The sequence below is a fragment of the Poecilia reticulata genome, linkage group LG13, assembly GCF_000633615.1.
Source record: "Poecilia reticulata strain Guanapo linkage group LG13, Guppy_female_1.0+MT, whole genome shotgun sequence".
In the NCBI taxonomy this organism is placed as follows: domain Eukaryota; kingdom Metazoa; phylum Chordata; class Actinopteri; order Cyprinodontiformes; family Poeciliidae; genus Poecilia; species Poecilia reticulata.
In genome coordinates, this window is record NC_024343.1 from 29,589,827 (window position 1) to 29,609,184 (window position 19,358).

General features: G+C 36.5%; 1 protein-coding gene across 2 annotated transcripts in view; it reads right to left on the reverse strand.

The window, feature by feature from the left end:
* Positions 1 to 19,358, reverse strand: part of bcl9l (bcl9 like) — a 37,700-nt gene that overhangs the window by 15,291 nt on the left and 3,051 nt on the right. The window contains exons 2-3 of one of the 2 annotated variants that reach the window (XM_008426438.2): positions 2,398 to 2,471; positions 928 to 1,301 (exon numbers count right to left, since the gene is read on the reverse strand). In XM_008426438.2, coding sequence (XP_008424660.1) covers positions 928 to 1,219 — 292 coding nt within the window. In that variant the 5' untranslated portion in view covers positions 1,220 to 1,301; positions 2,398 to 2,471. Of the gene's footprint in view, positions 1 to 927; positions 1,302 to 1,944; positions 2,178 to 2,397; positions 2,472 to 19,358 lie in introns of those variants that run through there. The other variant, XM_008426439.2, reaches the window with a different exon arrangement.

Genomic DNA, 19,358 nt, shown 5'->3' on the forward strand with positions numbered 1-19,358 from the left:
CTGATTTTTTCAGATTTTAAATCAATTCTCTACAAATGATGGAAGATATTTTCAGAAAGTGGCTTTTATTTCAGTTATTCCTTCTGTTATACGGTAGCGTTTAATTATGAGATTAATTATGAGGTCACAATAATGGCAGAATAAAAACGCAATTTTACCAGAAAAATATCAAAAATTGAGAAATGCTTTAATCAGGATCCATCTCATTTCATCTGGTTACTTCTTTGAAATAGATTCAGTCATTGCTCAATCATTTAAGGTCCTGCTACTCATAATAATGTGGTAAAAGATGAAGTATTTCTATTCTGGATAACTTCATAAGATGCTCAAAATTCCTCATTTAAATGAATTTTTTCATGTTCTAATATTACAACTTTACTTTAGAGCTAGACAACTTGAATGAAATAAATATCAGAATATAAGAGTTTCATAACACAAAAAATAATTATTGGTTAGTTTTTTGTTTTAAATATTTGAAATAATAAACTGGTAATGTGACCTTTACTGTTTTATCCCAGCTTTTGTTGTTTATTTTTAAGCAGTTATGAGGCATGGTGGAGAAATCTTAAGCTGCTGCTGCGCCAGTTGATCAGCAGGTTGTTGCTTGGTAACCAAAGAACGAATGAGTTGCTAGGTAACCAAAGAGTGAGTGAGCTAGTTGATGCCACAAATAGGATAGGATATACTTTATTGACATCCATTGGGAAATTGCTTATTAAAAGTCCGAATAAACAGAAGCTGTCAAACAAGATGGCCGCCACAGGAGCGTTGATGTCGCACTGAACTATGGAAACCCAAGGAGTGCATTGGAGAAAACAAATGAAAAAAATTTTCAAAAATGAAAATCTTCAAAAACTAAGAATTTGATAAATCGATAAAAATCCAAGTTTTTTTGTTTGTTTGTTTTTCCCCTGTGAGACAGCTCACCTCCTTTGGCATCTGGTTCCAGCGCAGGAGCAGGAGCGCCGCTCCTGGATTCGCCAGAGTCGATGGACACGCTCCGCTCCCGCTTCGATTTGGTTTTCAGCATCCCTCCGCTCACCGATTGCCCCGCCGCCACCGCCTTCTGACCCGGGTTGCTGAGGGAAACCTGTCCGGATTTGGCTCCATGGATGCCGGGAACGCCTCCCTGCTGCTGCTGGTTCACGCCTGGGATCTGGGAGCGGCCGTCGCTGCTGACCTGCTTGCCATGGTTGGCCGCTTTGTTGTCGGTGTGCATCTGAACGGCCGAATGGAGGTGGACGCTTTGGTGAGGAGAGCTGCAGCGCCCCTAGTGGAGTTCACATCGCTCACAGGCCACACTAGAACATAAACACAAAATGTAATGTTCAGTACTCCTTCCATAACTGATGACTTTATGACGTTTTTAGGATTTAAAGCGCTTTAAACTATACATGCTATACAAATAAACTTGATTTAAAAGATGTTGGGATGCTGGTTATCAATTAATGAATTAGTCTAAAGTTGAATGATCTTACTGTTGGACTAATTGATAAGCTGCCATTTCTGTCAAAAAGAGTTCTTACCTTGTATCAAGAGGGCAAAACCTCTTCCCATAACAAAGGGCTAAATTTTTCATAATATGGTGAATTACAAAATATATGCATTAAATTTTAACATTTTGTGTCAACTGCGCTAAATACTGACTGAATGAACAGAAAATTGTGGTTCTCTCACATGAATGAACTTTGACACTTATAAACTACAACAAAACAAGAACTTCTTAACTTGCTGAAAAGAAAATCAAAGAACAAAATATGTTAAATGCTTTATCCCCCGTAACAGTCATGCAGAAGTAGTTCGTAGTTGCACTTGAAGGAGTAATAACACTTCGCTCTATTAAGTGCGTTAACTCACGACAGAACTTAAAATAAACTGCTTATTGGCATCATGTTACAGTTTTTATCTTAATTGTTTACACTGCCGCTTTTCGGCCAACCTCACCTTCATAGCACATCGGTAATTTTTAGGTGATAAAGTTGCCGTTACTCCGTCGCGCAGCTCGGCTGAATGAAGCGCTATTAAAGCTGATAACTTAAAGAGTTGGTCGCGTGTTTACATTTCAAAACAAAACCGCAAAAAGTGCATTTTCCATCCCAAACCGAGCTCTATTTGGACCAATTATCGTCCAAGTTCTGGAAAGTTCCCGGCGCCATCTTTGATTCTGTCTCAACGGCTCCGTTTAAGGATGACCAGTGGCGCCCTCTGCTGGATGGCGGCCAAACTACAACACTGAAAAACGGCCTCAAGCGGACGTAATTAGTTAATCGATCGGAACTCATTTTAATCTAATAAACCACTAATCGATTGTTTGCATCCTAAAGGGAATAAAGGAAGAAATCAGACAATTCAACCTTGGGAAAGAAGGAGGAGGGGAGTTGAAGTTTTCTCACTCACCTGTAGTCGCCTAGACGCTCAACTGACATGCTGCCATGTTGCTCTGCAGGGCGCCTCACTGACCACACACACACCTGGAGGACAACAGGGGAGGAATGTCATCAGATGAGGCAGATAGCAACCTTTAGAGCCGCTGCTATCTGTCTGCGTCCTCAGCCCGGAGGTCAACATCAAGAGTTATGTGCGGAGACAAGAGAGATAATGAGACGGCAAGGCCGAGGAGACGCCGCGCCGCAGGGCGACTGGCCCTTTAAGAGAAACTGAGCCAAAAGTGAGTGCTGCTCGGAGGAGGAGGGGGAGGGATCTGAAACTCAGAAGTAGCTCAGCAGTGTTGAAGGTCCCACCCCCCTGCCAGACACTCTGCAAACCACAAAAACTCCAGCAAGCGCTCAACCTCTCCCTCGGTTTCCCCAAACTGAGAGCCTGATTGAGACTCTGACTCACTCAGACATCATCAGCGCGTCTGCGTTTGCTTTTAATCTATTCTGCCTGCATGGAGAGGCCAGATGATAAGGACTGCACTGCAAAAACACAAACGAACAAGCATCTGTACTCCTGTTCTACTGCAAATCTCACAGTACACTTGAAATAAACCAAAAATTATAGTCAAGTAAAAGTAGCACTACTAAAACATATTTCTACTCAAAGTAAAAAGTAGCCAGAAATGCAACTAGCTGCAACCCAACTCTACTTACAAGTAACTTTTAGAAAGATATAGTTTGTTTTAAATAAATATTTCCTTAATATTTATTTTAAAAAGGTACTAGTTCCAATGGCAGATTATTTTAACTATAAGACATTTTTCTGGTGTTGTAAGAGGAAAAAAATAAGAGTCTTTGGATTTTAGTGTAAATATCTCAGTTTTTTCATATTTCAAGTGTACTAACTTACGAGAGGATTTAAGCAAGATATAGGATCTTGTTTTATGTCACTAATTTCTTTATTTTTAGCATAACATGGAAAAACTGTTATCGTTGAGGGAAAGAAAAACTGCCGGTGGAACTAGAACTTTTTATTAAAATTAAGGAATTATTGGCTTAAACAAGCTACCATATTTTGCTGAAAAGGTACTTTTAAATTGGTTTTGTGGTATTTAAAGTGTACCAACATATTTGTCCTAAAAACTACCAAAAATACTTTGTGTTTTTGGAGTGTGAAACATATTATACACTGCAAAAAACACAAAATCTAACAAAGTGTTTTTTTTTGGTCTAGTTTCTATCTTAAAACAAACTTATAAATGTTAAGATAAAAAAGTTTGTTTAAAGTTAATAATTCCTTAATATTGACTTTAAAAAGCACAAGTTTCAATGGCAGATTTTTTTCAGTGATAAGACAATTTTCCATGTTATACTTTAAAAATCTGCCTGTTTTTCATCAATATTAAGGAATTATTAACTTAAAACAAACTCATATCTTGCTGTAAAGTTGTTTTTAAGTTAGTTTTCTCTTATTTAATGTGTAATAAGAGATCTGCACTAGAAATTTGACTGAAATATTTGGTAACATTTTATGTTTTTGCAGTGTCCCCATTGCAGATTTCTCAGCAAAGTGAAAAACAATCAGCATTTCTGATTGTAACTTTGTATAAACATAATTCACACACAGAAAACAGATTCTACACACTTTTTCCCTCCCATATAATTTCATCTGTGTGTCACAGGGAGAAAAAATTAAAGATAAAAACCATCAACAGGTCTCAACAAGACCCTCCCACACCTGTTTCTGGCAAACAATAGCAGATCAAGAAAGACATAAACCAACATTTCCACCGGCTTTGGGCGTCAGTAAACACAGCAATTAGTCATTAACCAACACCGGGCGGATTCGGCGCGGAGCTTCAGCGCCGGCCGGTTGCTCGGTCGGCCAAAAGCTTCGTCACTCATTAACTCGGACGATCAGACTGTTGACAAAGTGTGAGTCACTGGCTTTGTGCAACAACAGGAGGAGGCAGCAGACTAATCAAGACGCTGACCTTCGAGGGGATGCTTGTGAGGAGATGAACGCCAGACGAGCGGCGGCGGACCGAGGTCACGGCCGGCTCTGCCGAAGCAGACGCGATAAGGGAATCAAGGCTAATGCATAAAAATAAAAATAAAGTATTAGGATGAATTTTAGCTTGAGACGTGAAAGACTTTAAAAACTCGGTGATAAAAGTCTCCAGTTTGGTGCTTTGGTCTCAACTAGCTCGTTTATGGAAGGACGATTTTGTTTACAGAGACTTAATTTATTTTATTTGTTGTTTTTGTTTATTTATTTTGGATATTTAAAATGTCTTCCAGTTCCAGTGTTAAATGTTCATTAAAATACAAGCTTTATTGATCTTTAAGAATGTCATCCAGGATTATTACATTACTTGAAAATCGTCTCAAAACAATGTTATCGTTTATCGCAATAACTTCTAGGGCAATTTATCGTCCAACAAAATGCATCTTTCCTCTCATTAAAAAACAAACAAAAGCAAAACAGAAATATAATAAAGATTAAAAGTTGTTTTTTTTCAGCATTTCAATACTAAAGGAGAACCAGGTTACTGATTTATTTCAACCATTTATTTTTAAGTTTAGATTACTCAGGTGTACATAAAAAATTATAAATTAACAAATTGTGAAATGTGAAAGACTTTAAGCTACTGGATTTCTCAGATAACTGATTAATGTAAACCTGTCACAATAAACAATAAGTCAATTAATCACATGATAAATTAAAACAAAATCAATAATTTCCATTTGCATGATTTATTGTTTTTCTCTTCCTACCAAAAATGTGAATGATAAAATGTTTCAGTCTGGTGTTTTTGGTCTCAACTAGCTCTTTTTTTTTTAAAGAACAATTTTGTTTGCAGAGATGTAATTTTTTTTTTTTTCGTCTCTCATAAGAAGCTTTTCAGAAAGATATAAAAGCTTGTTTTAAGTCAGTAATTCTTCAGTATCGATTAAAAAAAAGTATTGGTTCCATATTTTTCATTGAAAAAGATATTAGCACTAAAAACTAGACCAAAAATACTTGGTAAGATTTTGTGTTTTTGCAGTGCAAACTGTTCATGTAGACTCTTATGTACTGTTTCCAATAACTAGAAATTAAATAGTTTGTTTTAAATGATTGTTTTATAAGGGTATGACGTCAAACCGTTTTATTTTTTCTCACTTCAGTTCGTCTTACTGCAGAAACCCGAGGCAAACAGATGAATGAATTTCTGATTCCCGTCTGCGATCTTTCAGAGATGGAAATCTAAAATTAAATCAAACTTAATTGGTTTCATCTGCGTTCATTAAATTCTGAGGAATTTAAGAAATTAGCAAATGACTTATAACTGCTGTCATTCCTACAGTAATATTCAACAAATCCATTCAATCTGGCTGATCTTCAGTTTTTCTACATTAATATCGTGGCTGTAAAATTCAACTTAACGTCCCAGTTGAGGGAATCTTTTATGGTCATTTAGGCTGTAACCAATTCCTTTCCTTCTCACCGTTTCTCTGCATAATTTGGTGAAAGTTGGCCCTTTTCCCCTTTACTTCATTGAACATTTCTAATCCTAAATAACCCAAAAACTGAAAAAGTGTCAGTGACAAAAGATATTTTGATTTGAACTTTAATACCTAATTTTACAAAATTTTATATAAATCTAAAAAATATAAATGTATTTAAAGTCGTAGTGCTGATATGATTTAAAAAGTACCTCTTAAGTGACAGACTATTAACTTTGCGTCCTGTTTACCTTAAATCAGAGCAAATCAAGAAAACGTTTGTGTTTAAAGTCTGTTTACCGTCACTGAGTCTGTTGTACCCGATGCTCTTCACATGCAAATGCCAAAGAAAAACAATATAGTAGGAGGATACATTACACAGTGCTGTCAGGCTAACAAAGTTAAATCCAGATCCTCCATTAAATTTGGCACATGAACTAAAGAAAAGCAGAGCTGCTCTGGGACCTCAACATTTATCTGTGGTGAATTTTCTAAGAAAGATTGAGTAATCTGCACTCTCATAACTCAGTTACTGTCAGGACAAAAGTATGCTTAGCATCCTGCAGCTAAATTTTATGAATATATATTAGCAAAACTTAACAAAAAATCTGCTTTTATAATGAACAACTATCGCAAACCAAACAGGGAGAAAGAAGCGAAATACCCAAAGAAGAGTCAGAGTTTCAGTGGCCGCTGGTTTCTTTCTGTTCAATCTGTGATTTCTGCTCCTCCAACCGGCAATATGGGTAAAACAACTACAATTATTTCAGAACAGTACTTCTCTGTTAGTGCAATCGTCCGCTGTGTACCGTCTGCAATTACAGGATATCCAGCTAAAACCCTGCTTTTCATTCAGGCTTCCGCACAACAAACAAATCTGTGTGAGCAGCTACTTAAACAGAAAATATATGAAGACGACTTGAGTGGAAAAGTGTCTCTCCTCTCATTTCCTTATATTAAAGTATTACAGTAAATTACAGCCGCCCGGCAAAGAAATGTTACGTATTTTGTAATTATAACATGCATAATGTGTCTTATGTTTTTGGAACAACTTGGAGCAATAACTTTTACTTCATAATGATGCACTTTAAAATGTCGTCTGTCCAATGTCTTGAATAGAAAGATTTTAGGTAGCGGGGTTCTGTGGAATATCTGTAGCTTGTTAGTAGCTTACCTGCTATAGGAAGCAATGGGAACAATCTCAGTTTGGAGAATCAGGAAGGAAATCTGGTTGACACTAAAGGCTCCACAGAAAAACTTTAATTAATTGACAAATTCAAGAAAAAGCTAAATAAACTCTGTCACTAACAATTATGAAAGCTTTTAAATATTGCAAAAAAAGAAAATATTTCTATCTAGTGGTTGGCTACACAAACTGCAATTTAATCCGATATTGATGAAATCAATAAAACCTCAAAAATACTGATTTATTTGGTAGGGTTGATTAATACACATTAATAAACATTTTTGTAAAAGTGCCATAATTATCGCTTTTCCGCTAATTGTGGCATGAAAGCCACAATTAGCGAAAAATAGTCAAACGGTTATTTTTCATCTGTTGTCCCTGGAAAATGAGCAATTTGTCTTGCTAAACAAAGATAACACCTACAAGGTCAACAGTACTTAACTACACAAATTTGGCCAAATACATAAAAATCTAACTCAAAGAATAACATCACAATTATTATAAAAAGCATAAGTAGTAATTAAAACTAATCTTTAATCTAAAAGGCAGAACACAAGTGACCATATGGTGGGATTAGGAGATGTAGAGCAGGGCAAAATGACTGAAAAAAATCAATATCAATAATTACTGATTAGTTTTTTGTTTTAAAAATTTTAAATACTGCCAAACTGACGTGACATTTCCTGTTTTATCCTCAGTTTTCACTACACACTGTATTTTTTTTATTATTTATAAGCAGTTATGAGACACAGTAGCAAAACTTTTAGCTGTTGCTGCGCCAGTTACTCGACATGTTGTTGCTAGGTAACCAGAGTGTGAGAGAGCCGGTTGTTGCTAGGTAACCAAAGAGTGCCACAAATCTCGGTTGGCTCGCAGTGACAAGCAGTTCATTAAATATTCTACCAGATGTGTCATGTCTTGATATTGATAACATGTCTGTTGTGATATATATTATTGATTTATTGTCCATTCCTCAGCAGAAGTTACTTATTATTCAAAAGTTTAATCTAACCGCTACTACTGAAATCTTTGTATGGGAAAACTGATCATAAATGCTAGGAAAACTAATACAAGTATCATTTTTAACATTAAAGGCGTAAAGGCAGACGCAACTTAAGGAAAATTCTCCAAACCAAGACTAGAGATAATTATCGTCTTTGTGGCTGAAACCAGTGGGAGTTGTCTGCGGACGCAACAATTAATATGAAACAAATCAGGACATGTGCATTTACCACTAAATGCTAAACTGTTATTAATATCTGATATGAACCAAGCCTGATCAAATGGTTTTCTGTTATCAGATAATCCAGCTGAACTGGGAGGTCTGCTGCAGTTCCAACTGGCTCCGTGTTTAATTCAATGATCCACGCTCTTTACTGGTTCTGAAACACAGAACCAGGCCAGTCACAGTTAAATCTTTCATGTTTTGTTGACTTGATCAGCAGTTTCTTTACTGCCTTTCACACTGGGATCCATTTTCTCTGGTAAGTTGTTGTGAACGACTGATTTGAAAAAACTATTACCCTTTGCTTCTGTTCGCAACAGAGAAACCCGCATTTTTTACTGCAAGTGTTTTGTAAATGTTAAAAACAGACCCCTGAACTGGGAAACCGCTTTGATATCCGACAGAAACTTTTGCAAGGAGACGACTAGAAAGATGTAATTTAACGGTCTGCTTTTATTTCCACCTAAATAACGTGGGCTGAATACACGAGGGCCAGAAGGTTTTCACCTCAAGCACAACACAGAAGCGTTAAGCTGTTTATTTCTCACACATGGCGCCACATGCTGAAGCATTGATCCACTCTGAGTCACTTCTTTGTCTTGTTTAGACTGGTTGTGCACCATCTTGATTTCTGAAAGGGTTTTTCTCCTCCTCCTCAAAATATCAAAATCAGAATAAATGAAAAACGCCTGTGGACATTAAGGCTAAGATTATTAGTCTGATTATTCACTTTTAGTTATTTCAATAATATTTTAAAATATATATTATTTCAGACTATTGAAATACTGATTCAATAATCAGTAATAAGTTATTTCAATAATCCATTAATCATTATTAATCGATTGAGATGATAATAATAATGAATTGTTTCCTGGGTCATAAGTTCTAATAAATTAGTGACATGTTAAAATTAAAACTGAGACAATTAATTGGTTTAATCGATCATTAAAATAATATCCAGTAGTAGTCAATTAATCATTAACTGGAGTATAACGATTGAAAATAGGAGGGCATATGCTGAATTAAGCAGTAATTAAGCCAAAACTGTACACAAAATATACACATTTTGCATTTAAAATATACCTTTTAATTTTTAACTGATTGAAATGTTTAAATTAAGCCCGACAAAATTAATCTGTTTAACCTGATTAATCGATGACTGAAATAATCCTAAACTAATTTAGTTAATCCAGTTAACGATTAACTGGAGTTGATCCAGTTAGCGATCAGCATAAATGCCTTAAAAACAGGCCATTTGATGGAAGAACACCACACTGCTGTAATTAAATCAAAACAGTACAAAAATGTTCAAAACTTTTTAAATTTAAGAAAAAAGTGCAAGCATGTTATTCCCAGGACTCAAAGTGTCGGTTTTACCTTCACTTTGTTCAAAAAATGAAATAAAATCTCCTATTGGGCACTTTTTGCAGTCCAATTAATCCAAAATATTGATGGTTAAAATGCAGCAGCATTTTCAACAACATGTTTATCATTTAAAAAAAAAAAATTGCTTATTTAGCTCTAGTGCCACAACGTCTTGCCACTTCTATGTCTGGACTTTGAGTAGGCCATTATGCTATTTATATATAGCAAGAAAGTTGCCAAGTTGGCAACAGTGCGGTGACAATTACAGCCGTCTGTCATGGCGGAGCATGACTGAGTATCTGCAAACTGGTCATCACTCAAAATAAAAAAGAAAATCAGGCCCGATTTATTGACACATCCCCATTTTATACTGAACCTCTACCTGCATAAATGGACCAGACACTAGTCACAACTCTTATAATTGTGCTCAATTTCTGAGGCCACTAAAAGTTTCTAAATGTTGCAGAAACAAAGGAGGAAAAATCAAAAGAATAATGTTATTCGGGCAAAATGTGAGGCAAACAGAAGCAGTTTTGATGTCAAAACAGCTGTTCTGTGGTGCAGAAACAAGCAGAATAATCTTAGATCCATATGTTTGGAATAAAAAGGAAGCTCTGATTTTATAAAGCTCAAACATCTCAGCTAATAATCTCTCTTTGGGAATTAATCAGCATATTTTGGAACTGAGATACAACAGCTATAATAAAAAAACTGACTCATGCATTTTCATACAATCAACTATTTCGTCTGTGAACCAGGTAAACAAAATGAAAATGTAATTGCCGTTTGCTCCTACAAAATAATTTTTTCTCCGCTTTATTGTCTTTTTGATCCGTCTTTTATTAAACATGCCACCAAACTTGCTTCTGATCGGAGGCGTCATCTGGGAATAAACTTCTTCCCCAGAAGGTGAAGTCTCACAGCGCAGCGACGGAAAATGCTTCCCTGACATTCGTCCAAGTCGTTCCGGAGCAAATTCGATTTAAAAATGGGATCCTGTCCAGATGGATCTAACCAAATAAGTGGAAATAATTTAATGAGTTTAAAAATTTTCAAATCACATGATCATCATGTGTTAAAATGAGTGAGCACAGAAAAAGAAGCCAACATTCAGAAATTTTGTAATAGAAGCAAACGGCAATTCACTGCTAAGCAGGATGTTTGATCAATTACCCAATCTGTTGATGTAAAAATAAAGTTGGACAGGTATATTGTCTTGGAAGTACACATTATATTCCTTAAACATGGATTTAAAAATCCTTATTTCTTTAATTCATGTACTGAAAAAAGGGGCTTAGTTTTTATGCAGAAGGAAAATACAGCTGTGATGTCTTTTGACGTAAAAATCTGCCAGGTGTGACATGGATATGTATTTAGACTTTTTCTAAACCTTCAATAAAATTTCAACTAACTGCTTGCCGTATCAACTAATTTGTTAAATACGGCAGGCAGTTTCTAACATAAAACACAGTGATGGCTGCATCATAATAAGGCCCGTCACAATAACAAACTTTTCTGGATGATAAACTCTCCCAGAAGTTATTCCAACAAACAATAATATTGTTATTTTGAGACAATTTACAAGTAATATAATGTCATGATAATGCAAAAACAGATTCTCAAAATACAAAATGTTTTAATGAACATTTAACACTGGAACTGGAAGAGATTCTAAACATCCAAAACAAATAAAAAAAACAACATAAAACAAATATAATTATGAAGTTGTCCTTCAAAAAAAGGTCTAGTTGAGACCAAAGCACCAAACTGAAGAAGAAGAAAAAAAGATAAATCATGTAAATGGATGGTGTCGTTTTCATTAATCATGTGATTAACTGATTTATTGCTTATTGCCAAAGACCCAGGAACTGAATGTTTTTTGGAGGCTAGAAAGTGAGATTCAAAAATTTCCAGAATTAATCAGCAGGCGCTGTGCCGTTACCTAGCAACCACAGCCAAGCCCAGACTGTTACCTAGCAACCCAAGCAGAACTTTTTACTGACAAATTGAATTTAAATGCATGGTTTAATATTTACATTTGTTGCTTTTTTTTTTTTTTAATTACAGTAAATAGAACCAGAAATCTTCACCAATAGTTCTAAAAAGCAAAAATGAATGCACCTAAAAGCTGAATTTACTTGATTTATTAAACTTTGATAAATATGGCAAACTGTTTTCAGAGAAAGACAGAGACCCAAATCCTGTTCTTATTTAAGGCTACGTTTTTTTCTAGAATCAGATTTTTTTCATACCAAGAATAATATTCAACCGCAATCAGGCTTCTGTGTGAACGATCTACGATCCAAAAGCAACCCAGATGTGCAGAAGAAGAACTTTGACGTCACACAGGATCGATCAATTGTAAAGTTATTCAGCAACAGGAGCCGATGATATCGTAACAACACAAAAGAAGCCGAGTGGATACGAGTCACATTTATTGCTAAAAATTTGGAAAAAAGATTTCTTTTACACAACAAGACCCTAAAATAATGAATGTTTATTGTTGAGTGAGGCAAAAAATGTCACCAACTTTTCTTTCATTTTTGATTGAAACCAAATTGTTGCACTTTTGACTTGACAAGAAGTTTGGACGCCACTAGATTCCGACATAAAATACCACAAGTTTATTAAGACATTACAGCTGTTTTCTGACAGAAATGGGATTAAACCAAACATATTTGCCGCTTATCCATGAGGGGGTAAGCGCTCCCGTTTAGTCCCAGTGGGTCACGCAGAGCGGTTATTAATAGACGCAGAGAGTCCTGGAAAGTCAGGGCCACCAGAGAGAACAAAACCCGACGCCAAGGCAGCTTCTGCTGCAGCGTGCATCAACAACACAGGAAAACACAGAGGCCCAAGTGTTTAACAGCACTGACGAATTAATAATGAATAACGTGACGCAGGGGCTCATACGGTTACACGGACGCAAAGCGGAGACATCAGATCGTCAGCAAACTGCATTTCTGCGTGGCGCCAGCCGGAGGAGGAGGAAAGTGGGCTGAATCTGGTGTCTGTTGGGAAAAGGCCACGGCTAACACAACATGTGACTGATAACTACATAAATCCCCAGTGAAGGACTGAGCTAACCCGTTACGGAATAAAAATAAACATTTACAGTAAAAAAAACTTTTCAAGGCCCCTCGTTTCTTCTGTCTGAACAGTTTTCAGGGAATTTACAAAACATTTCTAAAAACATGTAAATAGCTAAACATCATCCACCAGAATGCAGTTTCAATCACAGAACTAAACCTGAACGCTGAACTAGAAATGAAATGTTAAGTCCTTAACGATTTCCTTTGAGGTCTAACAGAATTGGATTTTGGAACCAATATATTAGAAAGGAAATATTATGCAAATTTCACATTTTGTACTTCCATTTGGGTTTCCATTGCTTTTTTAAAAAATCCCACCTATCTGGTTTTTGACAATAATTTCCACGTCTGTCACGGTAATATTTTTGATTATATTGTTGTTTTGAGACCATTTACATTTAATATAATAACATGAGAACTCATTCCCAAAGATCAATACATTTTCAATTCTAAAGAACATTTTAGCACTAGAACTGGACTGGAAGACATCTTAAATATCCAAAATAATTAAACAAAGCAAAAGAAACAACAAATGCAAGGAATCATGAGATTTCTAAATGAAATTTTCCATCAAGAAAAGGACTAGTTAAGCCCAAAGTACCAACCTAAACACTTTTGGCATCCGGGTTGGTACAAAAAGAGAGAGAGAGAGAGAAAAAAGTGAAAAACGATAAATGATAAAAATGGAAATGATTGATCGTCTTTTAGTTGATTTATTGCGACAGACCTAATAACTATGTTTTTTGGCGTCTAAAAAAATGAAAATCTCCGGAATATAACGTCACAAATCAGCAGGCACTGCGCCGTTACCTAGCAACCCCAGCAAAGCTCAGGGCATTACCTAGCAACCAAAGCTGCGTTCCAGCACATTTGATTGGCTGGTTTTATACCATTATATGCTCTGTACATGAAATCAGAAATCTGGATGTTGAACTGTTCAATGCTCAACAGTTTTGACCTGTTCAAGACAATGAAAACAGTCACACTTTAAAGTGAGTGGATATATTTTTCGGATCCTTCTTAGAAAGAACCATATGCTTTCAAGAAAGGCTGCTCCAGTTTCGAAAATGATATCAAGTATGACATTTTGGTGTCGTGACAACCCTAGACGGAGTAACCACAGAGGAAATGGAGAAAAGGTGAAGACACACAAGGTAAATATGTCAATGAGTGTCAGGAAGAGCAAATGTTTCTGTAAAACTGTGAAAAAGCATTGCAACATGGTTCATAACCCAAAACTCTGAGTCTGCTGGGAAGCAAATGTCAAGAGACAAAAGAGGCACAACTTAAACGGATTTTGTAATTGTTTTTTGGGCATTTTAAATCAATTCAGAATTCCCAGGACTAGGAACTGCAATTCTCTATAAACCCATTGCAGCAAGTGTGCAAGATCCCAGCAATCGAGCCTACGATGACTACCATTGGTTTTCACTATCACGTTTTCAACATAAAGCACTAAATTTTAAATGTATACATCATATATAAAAGAAAAAGGGATGCAGACAACTAGATAAGTTCAGAAAAAAGTTTTAATAAAGAAAAAAAGGCGAGTTAGAGGGCAGCAGGTCAGTTATGCTAGCTTGACTTTGACAACTTTAACATGTAGATGATGCTGTGAAATTCGGTGTTTCGGTTCAGTAAGAAAAAAAAAATGGCGACGCACACACCACCTCTGACTGATCATCAGTGAAGGAGGTGTTTAGATTAGCTAATCTACCACCACAGCAACGGCAGCTAATCTGCCACAGCGATCACTTATTAAAAAATAAAAATAAACCAAACTAACCATCAAGCCTGAAAACATGAAACTGTAAAAACTCAATATTCTGTTCTTTGTGTGGGAAGTGTTTGCGTGTTTTTTGGTATTGAATCTTTATACATTAGTGGTGGTGTGGCCGGTTACTATGGCAACGACCGTGCGTAGCGTAGCCGACACAGAGAGCAAGATGGAAGAAGAATGAGTGGTTTTGAGTTATCAACGGTTTTTCTGCATCATTTTTCCCTTTGCTGTGGCGCACTGCACTGAATTAATACCTGCATCTCCAGGTTTCATTTCGTTAACGCAGATGTTCCACCGCAGCAGCGCGGCTACGGATGGCAACCAAAAGAATCGTCTTTTTGCCCTCCGGGGTTGGGCGCATGCATAAAATTTCCAGATGTAAACAATAACATGGAACGGCGTCTATAGAATCAAATTTTTCTGTACTTCTAACCATTTGATCTTTTGTGTGATCCTACATGTTGCAGTTACACCTGAATTTCCTGCATCGGACAATGAAGACAATCGCTATTCTATTAATTTGGTCTGTTGGTTTGATTTCCACTAATGAACAAAACATTCGGCGAAATGTCTAAACTTAAAGCGGTTGGGAAGCTGGAGAAATCCAGTTCGAAACCATCTTAATGGACCAACTTCACACTTTAGAAGTGCTTTATTAGGCTTTAATGCGCTTCCTTTTCCCCTTACTTCCTGTACGTTACATAATCTCTCAGCCAACAGCTTCAGTGAGCAGTGACAACAGGAAACGTGACCCGAGACTGACCTTTCTTTGACACCAAAGCAAACCACTGAACAACATACAGAAAAAGGCGAATTAAGCAGAGGCAAAGAATCTTGTTGTTGTGGCCAGAACCAAATGGAGGACAAAAAAAAACCTTTGGCGATTTCCACACCAACTCCTTCAATAACTGGATGGAAATAAAGTGTAAAGAAGCTTTCAGGAACCCAGCGAATGGCTCCAGGAACGGGGAAGACCCGGGTTTGTTTTGCACATGGGGTTAAGGGTTGTATCCTCTCCAAGACATTCTGGGAAGACATCCAAATGGAGCACGGAAAAAGACTTAACTGCAGCTTCATTACGGACTGAAGGCAGGCATTATGGCACAGAAGCAGCTGGAAAACGAGACTGATGGGCAGAGGCCAGTCAGCTCTCAGATTAAAACACCTCGCTGTCGATTTAAGAGAGCAGCAGCCTGCAAAACGCATGCAGCAGCACATAGAGCTGCAAAATAAAAATAATAGATTTTTTATTGAATTGACAAATGTATCCTTTCCAGATCTCGTCTTTCTGCACTGCAGAAACAGGAATGCATAGTAAATATTGACATTTCAACATTGTCTAATTAGAGCAAAGTGCCAAAACCAAACTATGATCTAACTGTTGTTCCTCTGTAAATCATTAGACGTTGCACAAGGCGTTACGCAACAACAACCGAGACCAAAACGTGGTTCTGAACGAAACCTCTGCCACAGTCAAAGCAGAAAGTCTTACACCAGGATAGCCTTCATTTGACCTTTGTGTTTTAATTACAAAACAAAGAGCGGAGTGCGAGTTTTAAAATATTCATTCCACTTTCACTTTTTTTTTTCAAAGTCACAACCTGAAACTTTTGTGCATTTTAAATCAGGATTTTATCTGGAGAAAAACCAACAAACTGCATCATGAAGCTCTAATTATTGTTTATAATGGTTTTTTTTGCATGATTGACAGTTACTCTCTCTGGTTCTGGATGCTGTGCAGCTTCTACTCCTTTTACTTTCGGAACGGTGTGTGTGTGTGTGTGTGTGTGTGTGGATGCGTAACCGTGGCAACGAATTGTTTTTACAGATGGGAGTGGCTGATTAGCATCTGAAAAGTGCAAATAGCACATGAACTATGACCCGTTTGAAAAAAGTTCATGGATGCAGAGGAAGTTGGAGCCATCTCTTTCATTGATCATAATGGGCAGGGATTGTATCCCCTACTCCAACATCTCTCTGCTTGGCTTTCTAACATTACAACAACTCAAGAGATATAAAGGGGAACAGCAAAAGCAAATGAGGTGGATTAGCAATTCTTGGTGTCATGCAGGACATGTTACTGTGAAATATTGTCTCTGAGTAAGGCTGGACAATATCGGAATTTTATCGCGATAATTTGTGGTTCTATTGTGATAACGATAAAGATCATTATTAAAAAGAAAAACAATGTATTACTCATTTTTATATGGTTGTGAAAGCATGGCACAGCACTCAAAGTGCCACAAACAAATATAGTTCTTGAACAAAATTCAATTTTTTTTATTTTTCTCAAATGTGGCTTTTTTTTCCAGAATTATGATTTAATTTCAGAATCCTGACTTTTTCTAAGAAAACTGACTTTTAATTTAACTTTTCCCCAAAATTTTTGTTGTTTTCCCTCTCAGTTCAGACTTTTTTCCCTCTTAATTGCTACTTTTTGTTTCCCAATTGCGACTTTTTGTCTCTCAATTCAGATTTCTAAGGACTTTATTTTCAAAAATCTGACTCTTCAATTTTGACTTTTCTCAACATTTTGCCTTTTTTGTCAAAATTTTGACATTTCTTCTCAAAATTCTGACTCAAACGTGGAAGAGTAAAGTCCGAATTCTGAGAACAAAAATGTTTTAATATTTTTTTCAGTGGCTCTAATCCTCTTCCGTGTTTCCAGGAGTCATCGTGGCTCAAATTTGCGTCATTCTCACCCAACCTTACAAAATCAAGTTAAAGAGCCAGCCTGGGCTCTGAATCTGTCTGCTGTTCATAAAGACATCAGCAGCTTTTGTACGTTTCTGGCGGAGCAGTTTCCGTTGGCTGCTCTGTATGCAAAACATGCAAAAGATAAGCACAACAGCAGTGGTATGAAAATATGCGACACAATGCAGGTGTCACAGTCGGATCGGCTTTATGTTTTGGGGAATTCGCCCTCAGGCCCTGCTTTTTATTTCATTGGACTAAAACTTCAATGCCTGGGCATGGAGGCATTCTCAGTGTCGCATTATTCTTTCATAGCGCACCTTAGCGGCACTCCCTGTAACTCACCCCAAAGTTCTCAGATCACCTAACCAGATAAGAGTCACTTTGTCAGCAGCTCGACAAATCTGTGTGGATGCAGCACCAGCTGCTTTTAAAAGACACAAATATATACATTTTTTAACACAAAATGATCATTTCACGTCTGATTTGTCCTTAAAAGTACTTAAAAACATGGCTACAAGTAGCTGTTCAGCTGCACTTTTATGCAGCAAGAATAAAAAGAAAACAGGAAGATGCTCGCAGCTCTTAGAAAGTGAGACGTTTCACCTCCAGAGGAAAGAAACGTAGAGCTCTCAGCAGCCCTGAGAGACAATTTGGATCAAGTTGCAAACTCTGTTAGGAGCTAAATATAGTTCTGCAGGATATTATAGATACACACATGCAGAAAGGCTGTGCACAAGGAGAGAAAGCGTGCTCGAGACAAACCTGTGTAAGTAAAGCATGGGTGCATTCAACAGGCCGGTGGCAGAGGCCCAGCATAAATAAATAAAAACACAGAGGAAGACGGCAACAGGAAAAGAGCGGCCTTAAATAAACATGACACCAGTTTTCAGAAGCAACACGTAAGCACTTTCCTGTGCAAATATATCTGCAGCTGTAATAGAGCTTTAATCACATCACGGTTTCTACATTTTGCATTTCTGATACATTTTTAGTGCAGTTTTCAGGCTGTATTGTCAATATGATTAAAAATATGTATAAAAATTACTTGTTACATATTTTTAGAATTAATTTATAGCAAAAATTAGAGATGAACCAATTGGCTTTTCTTTACCAATACTGATTTATAATGGCTATAACTGGGAGCTCACCAATAAAACGGACCGATTTTCTTAATCGGCCGATACTTGATGAGAAACCGAGCTGCAAAAGTCTAAAAGTTAGGTCTGTGCGTCTGTAGTCACCCAATTAATCAATAAACTTAGAAACTTTGTCTCTATATTTAGCAACTTTCCAGAAAATAAATAAATAGGCATCAGTTTGCCAGAAAACTGCAATCAGTGCACTCCTCCTTTAAAAAAATATTTCATTTTTTCTACCAATAACAATGAAAAATAATTTATTTTAACAATCTTAAATCTCTACAAGCCTAAAAAGCAAACAGATCTGTGCAAAGACAAAATATATAGAAGTAAAGTTGATTCAAAATAGATTTTAAAAAGTGTTCACATTCTTCAACTGTTATTAAATAATAATCATTTTTATTTAGAGCGGACTTTAGTGCAGCAAAATGACAATAAAAGCGTTATCCAATCTAAAAAACAATAAAAACTCATTTTAAAATATTAATCATAAGATCTTAAGAACGGAAACGTCTTCAGTTCCTAAATATTAAAAATTAAATAAATATTAAAGCATCATAACAGGTCAAAATGAAAATTAGCAGGTCAGGTTTTTTTAAAGATCGGTGATCGGCCTGAAAACTGCAATCAGTGCAAAGAATGAGTCCAGCCGCTTCTTTAAAGCCGCTTGATTTAAAGCCTCGTCTTTAACAGAGTTTTAATTAAAATCAGGAAATGTGTATCAAACTACACGAAATGGTGCGTTCTTTATATACCAGGAAACGTGAGAATTATTGATTTTGAAGTGTTTAATGACTGGGAGATTAATTTTAAAAATCACATGTTCATTTATTTGATTAGCCAAATAAGAAAAATGTTTACATTTTTCAATTAATTCAAAGAAGCCCAGATCATAAACCTCCTACTATCGAGCTTCACAGCTGCTACAAGTTCTCAGTCTGAGCATCTCTTTTCCAAGTTTATTTAAATGCAAACATAAGTCGTGCAGCCATATTGTTTCAGGGAAG